The 12245-nt window shown below is 35.0% G+C and overlaps 1 protein-coding gene across 2 annotated transcripts in view; it reads right to left on the reverse strand.

Moving 5' to 3' along the window:
• SLC12A1 (solute carrier family 12 member 1) overlaps window positions 1-12245 on the reverse strand; it is an 84003-nt gene that overhangs the window by 68282 nt on the left and 3476 nt on the right. For both annotated transcript variants that reach the window (XM_033108421.1, XM_033108422.1), the window contains exons 2-3: window positions 4072-4203; window positions 3843-3918 (exon numbers count right to left, since the gene is read on the reverse strand). In XM_033108421.1, the coding sequence (XP_032964312.1) occupies window positions 3843-3918; window positions 4072-4203 (208 nt within the window). The remainder of the gene's footprint in view (window positions 1-3842; window positions 3919-4071; window positions 4204-12245) is intronic.

Below are 12245 nucleotides of genomic sequence, written 5' to 3' on the forward strand. Positions count from 1 at the left end.
ACGATTTTATGGTGGAGAAGGTCAATGATTACGAGAGGGAAAAGGTGGCAAGCCAAAATTCAGCTTCAAAAAATACACAGCAAGGAGGATACTGCAAAACAGCAGAATAGGCCACCCCCAAATATGCCACTTCAACAGAAAGATTATTTTGAGCTACAGGTAAATGAGAAGCAGATACCTCCCCCTATTGGCCTAAAATCGGGACCTAAGTTTGCAAAGGTATCTCCTCTTTCCCTTTCCTCTATACCTGAAAGGGCAGAAGTTAAATCACCAGATACCATTCTAGACCCTTAGCAGCTGGAGAATATACCAGAGGAACTTACATAACAAACTTTACTTATCTTCCATTAATCCCCCCATATATTTGCCTTCTAACCATTTGCCACCCTAGAAACTCAGTCCTTTTCCTTTGTCTTGTCACTTCTCTAAAAATGTATCATTCTCTGGTTAAGATGCTGTATAAGCCCAACTCTAACCACCCCTCTGAATTCCTCATTGCTGAATCCTCCCGTGTGTATGCACACTGCACATGTTCATAAACTTCTGATTGTTTTTCTCTTGTTACTGTCTTTTGTCAGTCTAATTTGCAGGGCTTTAGCCAGTGACCCTAATAAGCATAGTGGGAAAACAGCTTTTCACCCCTGAGATACCTTCCTTAATAGAGGCCAACCCAGAATTCGGGGAGAAGTTGCAGGGCGGAAATCACCCTAGTTCCAGCCAGAATGTTCTTGCCTGGGCCTGTGTGGTATGTATGCTCCCCTACATAAAATGATGCTCCATAGTTGTTGTTGGCAGTCTCTCTTGTTCCAAGGATGATTAAAAGGGTAGTTGACTAAGAGAGGCTATGATCTCTCTGGTCGTGCCCTGGGAGAAGGGGGAGTGGAGGGAGATTAAGGATAGAAATGGGAATGAGGTACTGGAGGCTAGCTCTTTTGATGCTCCCAGCTGTATCCTGGCTCTAGCAGAAGTGTCTAGGCTATTTTACAGGTTAAATTACAGTAGGAAGAGGCTAGCTATGGGCATGACATGCAAACTTGGGCCGTATTGCTTTGGCCCCTGTCGACTCTTAAAAGTTTGGTGTTGTAAGAGATAGTTGCACTTAATTTTTCGTATCTGTTGCATCACCACTCTATCACTAAGTGGCCTCAATTCATCACCACTCTATCACTAAGTACCCCTAGAGGTGATTTCTTTTTACCTTTTGTACATGATTTTGCTCTTGACATTGTTTGGTGGAAGTTTGATATCAAATGTTTAGCTCTCACCAGCAACTGTATAAGGACATACAGTTGCATTTCAGGACATTAAACCTCCTCTGACTTTATTATTTCCCTACCCTTATTTTCCCTTTGCCTCTACTTTTCCAACAATTTTTAATGTTTTCTTTTGCATTCTATATATTTTTGTAAACCATATGACATCCTGGAACCAAATTTTATATATTTAAATAGCGAAGGATTTGCTTCCCTCTCATATTCAAACATAAAATCCCAGGATAAAAGGCAGTTGAGAGAACATTCAGTTCATATTTTCTAAAAATGTGGTCTTTGAACCACCTGCTTGAGGAAATGCCTGGGGTGCTTATTAAAAATGCTCAGACCTACTGAGTTTAGATCTTTCACAGTGAATCCCTGGATGCTGCAGTTTTATAACTTAACTTCCCCTGTAATTCTTATACACCTCACAGACTTCAGACTTTTGCAGTACTCTCAGTTGATCTCAGTTTGTGTCTGCCTATTCAGCAAGGTTCTTTAGCATTATCTTCAAAGAGTTCACTGGGAAACAATTAATCCAGTTCCCTAATATTCACATAAAAAAATCGAACTCACAGAGTATAAATTACTTGCTTCAGGTCATACCTGATTTCACACCGTTTTTCTACGCCTGATGGTTAAATTTATTGGAAATCATCTTGCCCCAGCCAAAGTCTCCAAGACAGAGAACAACTAGATGGCATTATTGGCTCATTCTTCCATTTGCTTTTGGGGACAAGATAGCCAAAACTCTTAGCCTCTGAATGGTTACCGAAGGGCTATAGCTACTGTTACTTCTTCTGGCTCTAGCTTCCTTCGGGCTTTGTTCCCAGGGTCTAAGAGGCTTAAAGCATGTTCAGGTTCCATCCCCAAACTATCCACGTAAGAAGAAACTACTGGTATTGTTTCTTTTCTTACCCAATTAATGGGATGCAGACGGTGACTTCATCAATTCCTATAGCTTTAAGTTTACAGCAGAGGCCAATAAAATAAGTAAGGGTGCTAATAAGTTTCTAAAGTCTATTTTCTGAGAATTAAAAGAAAAAAGAACAACTTCCATTCAAAGGAAAACTTTCTGAACACCCATTTAAATAGAACTCTACACTCTTCTAAAGTAGGCTTGAACTACTTAAATAAGAGGTCCTTATTAAAACAATACTGATATCTGAAAGTATAATAAAAATTTAGCAGAAGGTACGATTCTTCATATATTACAGTTTTGCAATAAACATGAAACTGGATTAAATGTGAAGAGTAATGTAAGATCTGATTAAAGTTCAGATTATTGCCCAAACATATGGATGTTAAATAAATTGCATTAAAAAGAATTACTCTTGCCCTTGGCTACACTCACACCTCCAAACAAAGTAATGTTTCTTGATGATCTCAATAAGTTACTAAACTGCCCTTAAAAACCTAATTTTGCATGAAGCCCTGGAGCAAAACCTTGGCAATATTAAGATGCAGATTTTCCATGGAACAGCATATACTTATTTTGGACCCTGAGGCTGTAAACGTTCATTTGATATGCATCATAAAGCCTGCAAGCAGTCCTTTGTCAGGAACCCAGCAGTTGCCAAACATGAAACATGGAAAAACTATGAGAACTGGTTCCAGTTTTTCAATTTACAACTCAGCCCTTTCTTTTTCTGAGTGCTTCTAAATGTGTTTTGAGGAGTGAAGGCAATAAATAATGACCAAGTACCTTTTGAATGTGAACTGAGATACATTCTGGAATAGTCTCTGAAAGCACAGCTGAACCTCTATGTTCTTGATAGTAATGATTTATCAGCCTCCCCCAAAAGTGAACCTATAATGTATTTTCCATACGTAGAGTAGAACACCATTAATTTTTATTACATTAAATCAGGAACTTTGATAAAATTCAAATAAATTTTTCATATAAATTTTATTAATATACTCTCAATAAAAAAATTTGCCACAGGAAATAATACTTTAAGTGGGATATAATATTTAAAATATTAAATAATCTCACACAGTAATTTCAAAATCATTTTCCATTTAGAAAAATTAGCAATAGTTACATACATTATCTCAGTCATTTTACTTATTATTTTAAGCAATATTTTATTAATCTTTGTTTTCTTACTGCTGGGTATCTAAAAGTAACACAATTATTTTCTTTGGAAAATGTTCAACAATTCCGCATTTTTATGAGTCAGGTCACATTTACACCAGTTTTCCCACAAGTTGTTTTTACTTAGTGAAGTTTTGGCAATAATCAAAAGGGGGATACGCTGATAAATTTCAGTATGTCCCCAAATATGAATACTATGATTTAAAATGAATGTGTCTCTATATACCTGTGCACCTAAAAATCTATGAAAAGATAGAAATATTTCCTTGAGCATTTATCTGGTTGGCAAGCTGGAAAATTCTAGTCTCCCAGGAGTTAACGTTACACCTTTCCCCTCTGACAAACACTGTCCAAGAGGCAAAGTGAAAGAGCCCCAGTGCAGATTATTTCTGTAACCTTCATCTCACATTCAGCATTAATAATGAAAACAAATTGCTTGCGGAGTTTACAATTTACATTGAAAATTACATAGGAGAGAAAAAAACGCTTACCAATTCCAGCTTCTCCAACAATCCAGGAGAGGCGAATGAAGAGCATGACACCCCAGATATTCAGCATGCATCTTACCTGTGGATTGACGGAGCAGGGAAAAGGACATGAGAAGTGATAGTGGGGCAAGACCTAGGTCTTAGTAACTTTGGTGTTCAGGTCTTATTAACATTAAGTCTACGAGAATATTGAATAGATAGTTTTCATTTGTAAACATAGGAGCTTTCTCACCAGCACACCTTTCACCCATCCAAACTTCACAGCACCGGATTGATCTTCTTCTTTGTTTTCAGCTTGTTCATCTCCAGTCATCCCATCACCATTAGCAACCCTGTCAGCTGAACCAGGGGTCACTGCCACATTCTGCATTTTTACAGATAGCAAAAACATAGTGTATGGTCAACAAATACACAGTTCCATAAGACTTTCAGAGGCAAATCAAAACAATTGACGTAAAAATTTAGACAAGAAAACAAATTCTAGGCATTTTAATAAGATAAATAATGTTCTCCCTGGGAAGGTGATGGGTTTGTTTTGTCAGTGTTTTTAGGCACCAAGACTGCAGCGGTGATGAAGGAACCTGGGAAGTTTTTCTACTGTTGAGAATATTACCTTAGGGGAAAATGGCCAGATCTGGCTTTGTTTAGAAGAGAGAAGAAGGGATGCAATACAGGGAGGGAAGTCTGTCAAGAGTGAATGAGGGTCTCTGAGAAGGCTTGGTAAGAGGGCTGGACAATTAACCTTCCTCGCTAACGCAGAGTACCTGGCCTTTCTTCCATTATCCTCTTTGGGTCTAATTTTATTCGTCTAAAATACTAATGATAAAATTTCTCTAATCACATCAGAGGATCTTTAGGAGGATTCAGTGAAAGAATGGATAGAGAAGTGTTTTCCTTACCAAAACAAAAAAAGAAAAAATGTCGAGGTACTGTATGGCTACAAGAGTGCAATTCATAAAGGGAAAATTTCTTTCCAATTTGACACACCTTTGCCTGAGAACTGTTGGATGTGCTATTAGTCATGTACAGAAGGAAAGAAATCTCACAATTAGAAAGATAGGCCAGTAGAAATAAAAAGGAAATAGTATAAAAAAAGTTTCAAACCTTTATTTTGATTTTGTTTTTATTTTCCTGTGGCCTAATTTTGAAAAAGAACTTCCTTGTCATTATGATAGTCTCTGAATTCAATGGGGGAGGAAATAGCTCTGTTTCTCTCAAAAACAACTCTCTAATTTCTCTTTTAGGTATGACTTTTATTAATTTCAGATGCATCCACTTAATTTAGCCTATCCACATCCATCTGACTCTTCAATGGTTAGATTACACCCTTTTGAGGGCCCCAAAAGCCATCTTTTCCAGTAATGGTTTTGAAACCGTTGGGGAATTCTCTAAGATTCAGCATTAATTATCATTATTAAAGAACAAGTCTTATTTAAATGGTCTAAATTGGTTTAAGCCTAGAATGATGTGTTCTGACATTACTGGCTAAGAGGTCTTGGACAAGGGTGTTTTTCCTCCCTCTAACATGGGATTGATGTGAAATAAATATTCAGTATTTATTATAAGGTCTTTACTTGGGAATGATCAAAGATCTTGCCTTTGATATGCTCATGGATTCTTGCTTCTTTGGGTTTTGGTGTACCATTAACCTACCCCTGTAAACTGACTCTAATTTGGACTGTTTACTCCAACTGATTTTGACTTCTTGTCTCCTTCTTCCAGCATGTTCTTCTACTTCCCTCTGTAGGTAAGGGTTTCTCCCAACTTTGCTCCCCCATAAGACTTTTTTCATGATACCAATGTGACCTTTGGATAACCAACGTAATACAATGCAGTAAAGTTAATGTATGTGAACTGAATTGGAGGAAGATGGTGGTATGGTTACTTCTCCTCAGTGCCAACCAAGGGCTTGTCATATAGCAGGCCGTCAGATAAATACAGTATTGAATGCATTTTGTGGACTGCAATTCCACCTGAGGAGCAGATAACCAAGTTTTTAAATCTGTTTTTGCTTCTATTTCTTTTCCTTCCCTATTGGGTATTCCATTTCTCATTGTTTCTTTTGTACAGGCCACATAAAAAGGGAGAGGAAGGGAATGAATCCCAAGCCAGATAATTTTATTATCTTCCAACAGCATTGGGGAAAAGGATTGAATGACAAAAGAAATAAATTAATAGTTAAAATTTAGTACTGAATTACCTGAGGATATCTTAACTTTAGGCATCCTCAGGCCCTACTTGTACAAATAATTGAAAGCTGACACGTATTTATATCAGTGTAAAATATGGATAAACAAAGTCCATGGAAATGAAGACTGAAGTAGCAGGACAGAACTTGGTGCTCTATACCAGCCACAAATGTGAGTTGTGTATGGAAGTGACAATTTTTCAGGTGCTATTTTTTAAAAAGTGAAAAAAAAAATAGTGAAATAACATGGGTTCAGACTTGGATCCTTAAATTTTAAAAACATATTTAATTTCTGTAGAATACCATATTCCTAATATTTGCAATGTAAATATTCACTAGCAGTGGTGGCACGCCACCTTGTAGGAGGAACCTGAATTAGAATGTCTTAACTACATTTTACTTAATAGGATCTGTATAAAGTATTATCATTTCAACATGTCATCAATATAAAAATATTAACAAGCTATTTTACATTCCTTTTTTCATATTATGCCTTTGAAATCTGGTGTGTATTTTCCACTGACAGCACATCTCAATTCAGATCAGCCACATTTCAAGTGCTTGATAGCTGCATGGCACTAGTGGGTACCATATTGGATGACACATGTCTATATAATAGAGCCAATTACAGACGGATGAAACATTTGAGGTTGTTCTCCAGTCATACAAAAATTCTACATTTTTCTGAAAGGATTCCCTGCACGTAGGCAGCTGAGGGGTCAACAATAACTTTCATTTCCCACGACTGGAAAAATCAATGAGAGCAAGGAATTGAGGAATATGTTAAAAAGTCCATGAATGTTGAAGGGGTTATTTGGTTCTGAGAGTCATTTATTTGACTTAATTTAAGAAAAACGTTTTACATTGTCAATATTCTAGTTAATCAAGATCCCATGGCCAGATTAAGAAATACAAATTGCCAATTATAAAAATAGTCATGGGGATGTAAAGTATCGCATGGGGAATATTGTCAATAATATTGTAATAACTATGTATGATGTCAGATGGGTACTAGACTTATCAGGGTGATTACTTCATAAGGCATATAAATGTCTAATGACTACATTGTACACTGAAACTAATATAATATTCTATGTCAAATGTAATTGAAAAAAATTAATTTAAATTTTTTAAAATTTATATGTTAACATGCTTTGGAAAAAAGAAAAAGAAAAAAAGATCCCATGGCCAGACCATCAGCAGCTACTCATTCAGGGAGAAGGCAATTTCCTTTTCCTGGATTAACTGGGGATCCCATGAGACAAAACCTAATCATTTGCTTTTTAAAGGCAATCTTGGGAATAAAACCCATGTTTTATGATTAAACCTGAACTTAAGGGTTTGGTCCAGGAAATTGTTCTCCTCTCTGATGAACTCTGATGGTAACTGTGACCCTTAGATCTGGATTAATGAGAACACCAATAACTAAAAATCATCTTACAAGGCAGGCTAAAGGATGAATAGGATACTTAAAAGTTCCCCTTAAATGAACATTTCAATCTGATTGATGCCTTTCTAGTCACAGTTTAACAGTTCTTCAATTTATCACTAGTACATCATAATATAAAGCGAAATGAATATTCTATAAAGGCATGTCAGGGAAATCATCATATATGGAAATTAGTAAGGCAATAATTTTCTCAGCTGTTCAAAAATAGAGTCAATGTTGGCTGTTCAACCATCCCTAAGGTAAATGTGTTCAACTTGCTAGAGTTTCAAAGTTTTAAATATATTTATACCTTAGAGGGGAAAAAACCTCAAATGTATATTTCTTCTATTGACTATAAAGTTCTGATAGTAAATTTATAAGTACAAAATCCGTTTCCATTGCTGACACTCATGCAGGAGCTGAAAAACCATATAAACTAGAAGACTTGAAATATAGTTTTGGTTTTACAATTAATTCAGGGTGTGTCCTCCAGCTAGTTACTTAATCTTTCCTGGATACTGAAAATGAGGATATATCCAGTGGGTTTCCTGAAAACCTTACTTTGAAGTAGTTTACTCTAAGGCAAAATCATTTTTCTAGGTTTGCCATCTTCCTCTTCAGAAATGCCTCCTTTGTAAGCCCAAACAGCAATTATAAAGTCAACTATCATCAAAGTACTGAACAAGATTTCGGGTGGAGGGTTTGTGGGGGACTCAGTGGCTGTGAGCTATAACCAGTGGCTGACAGACTCCTGGGTGCTGCATGTGCTTGGGACCGAAGTCTCAAAAACCAGAAGTTTTATGATTGCTGCCTGAAACCAGTTTTTTTCCTTCATACTTTGAATTAATTTGTTTGTTCACAGTCCATTATCGTAAATGATGACCCACAACCTTTTATAAATGCATTTTAAATTGCATAGCTTTAGGGAATGATTATTTATTTACTAAGAGTTTTACTTGTGCATTAAGTATTCAGAGAAGGTAAAATAAAGTGCATTAGGAAGAAAGAAAAAGAGCAAGAGAGAGAGGGCAAAAGAGAGAGAGAGAGAGAGAGAGAGAGAGAGAGAGAGAGAGAGAGAGAGAGAGAGAGGAAGACCATTTGATAAAAACTTTGCCCCCATCCCCAATATTGATAAACCAGTAAAGCTCAATCACATGCAGATTAAGGGGTAAATAAAAAACTATTAACATATTTATTCTTTAAGTTCTAACTAGATAATATTTGCTTCTATATGTGTTTTCAAGTTTTTAGCTTTTAATCTCGGGATAGTAGAAATTTTAAACCATCATTGAAGTAGTTCCATAAATATTTAGGCCTACATGATCTCCTCCCCATTGTTTTAAACTTTCCTTCATTACTGAAATATTTAAACATATGCAATAGTAAGGAGGATAATATATCTCGTATACCCATCACAGCCTCAGCAATTGCTAACATATGGCCAGTATCATTCCACCTAGTAAGCCTTTCAGACTGCTGTCACTGGATTGTTTTAAAAACAATCCCAGTAAAGACCAGATAATTCTTAAGGTTCATATCAGAATAAAAAACATGATTTTAATATTTCTATATCTTAATATTAATATTATTGTGTTTGTGTACATTTCTAGCCCTTTGTGATAATGGGGAGTATTTTAAATTGTGAAAATGAACAAACAAAACAAAACAGATACAGACTCATAGATACAAAGAACAAAGTGATGATTGCCAGATAGGAGGATGGGCGAAAAAGGTGGAGGAGATTAAGAAGTACAAATTGCCAGTTATAAAATTATTCGCAGGGATGTAATGTCATAGGATATATAGTCAATAATATCATAATAACTGTATGGTGACAGATGGTTACTAGACATTATGATGATAAATTCATAAGGTATATACATGTCTAATCACTATGTTGTGCACTTGAAACTAATATAATATTGTTAACTATAATTACAAAATAAAATAAGAACATGAGAGGTTTTTTTCTTGTTTTAAAAGTTACCATAAACCATGCCTTTAAATCACTACCAATGGTCACAATTTATGATCAAAATATTTTTACTACATCTGACAACATATAGCTCACACACAAATCGACTTATATTTTTGATAACTTAGGCCAAAAGGTAGTGATGTGTGATAAACCAGATAAGCCATCTTAAGAAAGTAGAATTAAAAGATTCTTGATATTTTCCAAGTGTACTTTAAGGAAACGCCCACTCGACTTACCATCTATCACTGAACTGTTCATAATGAGCAATTAATGTGTTTTGTTTGTTTGTTTCCACAGAGTATTTTAATAGTGAGAGCTCCCAGGTGTGGCTTTGAGCACTAAAAACTCTGACAGGTATTAGATGAGCCCTAAGTTGCACAGTTTCACTCCAACAAATATTTTAGGGGTAGCTTCTTGTTATCACTGAACAAACTGATGATTGCCAGGTGGGAGGATGGGCATCAAAAAAGTGAAGCACATAAATGCTTCAAGACATTTATTGTCTGATTTTAATGTTTATCTTATTTGTCTTGATGATTATTTCTAATTTTGGATATCCCCATTTTGAATGCTAAAGTTCCAAATTTGAACTTTGAAACACTTTAGAAAATATTTTCTAGAGAACACATTTGTACATTCTGTTTGTCCTTTTACAGAAGATAAGCATTTATACATTGATTTGTGTGGTTTAATGCTTGTTAACTTGACTGCATGTCCTTTATTTCTACCCATAGCAATGCCATTTGACTCATAAAATCAAATTCTAGAGAGTATAGGTCAAATCTCTTTAACTCACTTTATATAGCAGCTCTTGTAAATAAATGGCTAATAAATGCTTTTCATGATGACAATAAAAATTAAGACCTACAATTAATTTTGTAGGAGAAGCAATGATATCTCTTGGCACAGTCCCCCATCTAAGGAAGGAATTGGGATCCCCTGCTGAGCCCATCGTGACTGAGGTGAGATTTTTTTTTTGTGCCTGAGTTCCATCATTTTGTATAGCTATCCAATGAGCTGAGGCAAAGTGCTATGGGAGAACAGATGGAGGATGAAATATAGTGATAAAAAGCATGGACTCTCGAGTCATGCAAGCATGGGTTCAACTTTTTAGTCATGTGACCTTTGCTTCTTGACCTTGGAAGTTTGACTTCTCTAAGTCATTGTTTTCTCTTCTAAAATATCCATAGTGAATATAAAACTTGCACCATCTTTAAAATAGCAATAATAATAGTACTAACTTGAAGAGTTATAAGGATTGAGTGAGAATTTGTCAAGTGTGAGCATCGTGTCTGATACAAAAAATTCTCAGTAAAGTGCTTGTTATTCTATATCACAGGCTCTCTTAATGCTTTTATTCATAAATTACTTTTAGTTGCTAACAGCCTAATGACCCAATGTGAAATCATTCCATTGTTTTTGTTTTGGATCAGTTTATAAACAGTTGGCTTCCTAAAGAATAATATTTCCATCTTAATTTTTATAGTTATTGTATACTTTACATAGACAATTTATTGCAATGATATCAGAACCCTGAGTTTGATAGAAAGGCTATATATTTTCCTGATTTCCTTATAATTATATTTTTCTGAAATGCTAACAACAATGGTGGTGAGTAAGGCTGAAAAGGAGTTCGATTAGTTAGGCCTATAGTTAGGAATTGTATATGAAAAGGCGACCATGCGAATTAGGCTGGATATAAAAAGTGGAATTATTTTTACAAAGTAGAAATACTAGATTAATCTTTGCCAGATGTATAATAATCATTATGCATGTTTTGATATGGAAAGATCTCCAAAGTACATTGTTTAGTGAAAACAGCATAGTGCAGGACAATATGTAAAACATATCACAATACGTGTTTGAAAAAAGAATACAGACAGAAAATTAGATAGGAATACACACACACACACACACACACACACTCACAAACATACATATATATTATGTTTGTATAGGCATAGAAAATCTCGGAAGGGATTTTTAAGAAACTGTCAGTAATGATTTACCTGGAGAGAATAAATAAGGATTTACATAAAATAAGAGATATTTCATTATATATACATATATATATATATATATATGTATATATATATACACACACACACACACACACACATATGTGTATATATTTATGTATTGTTAAATATTGTATCAGTGTATATTTTACTTTTTAAATAAAATTTTAAAATTAGCTAGTATAAAAATTACCATCATCATCAACATTTATTGAGTTTCTACCCATTATAGGCAATGGTGCTAGACTTTCTAGGCATATAAACTCTAATACCATGTTTCCCCGAAAATAAGACCTAGCCAGACAATCAGTTCTAATGCATCTTTTGGAGCAAAAATTAATATAAGACCCGGTATTATATTATTATATTATATTATATTACATTATATAAGACCCAGTCTTATATTATAGTAAAATAAGACCGGGTCTTATATTAATTTTTGCTCCAAAAGATGTATTAGAGCTGATTGTAGGACTAGGTCTTATTTTCAGGGAAACATGGTATTCACAAGCATCTTGCAAGATCAGTTGAAGTTCTGTAGCCTGTATAATATTGTAGAGCAAGTAAGGGATGGAGTAAATTTTTTTTCTCTCTGCTTTTAGCTAGAGTTTTCAGAAGACCTTAATTTAGAGCCATTAGTATAGGCATTTAGCTCTTAGCTACATAGAAAACGGAAAGGATTTCTTTAACTATGATCTCAAATCATTGGGATTACACATTCTTTCAATATCTATCCCTCCTAGAGTTTTACTTAAGATAGACACTGAAAATAATGTCTTTGAAATGTATTTTT

This window comes from Rhinolophus ferrumequinum, chromosome 6, assembly GCF_004115265.2.
Source record: "Rhinolophus ferrumequinum isolate MPI-CBG mRhiFer1 chromosome 6, mRhiFer1_v1.p, whole genome shotgun sequence".
Taxonomy (NCBI): Eukaryota; Metazoa; Chordata; class Mammalia; order Chiroptera; family Rhinolophidae; genus Rhinolophus; species Rhinolophus ferrumequinum.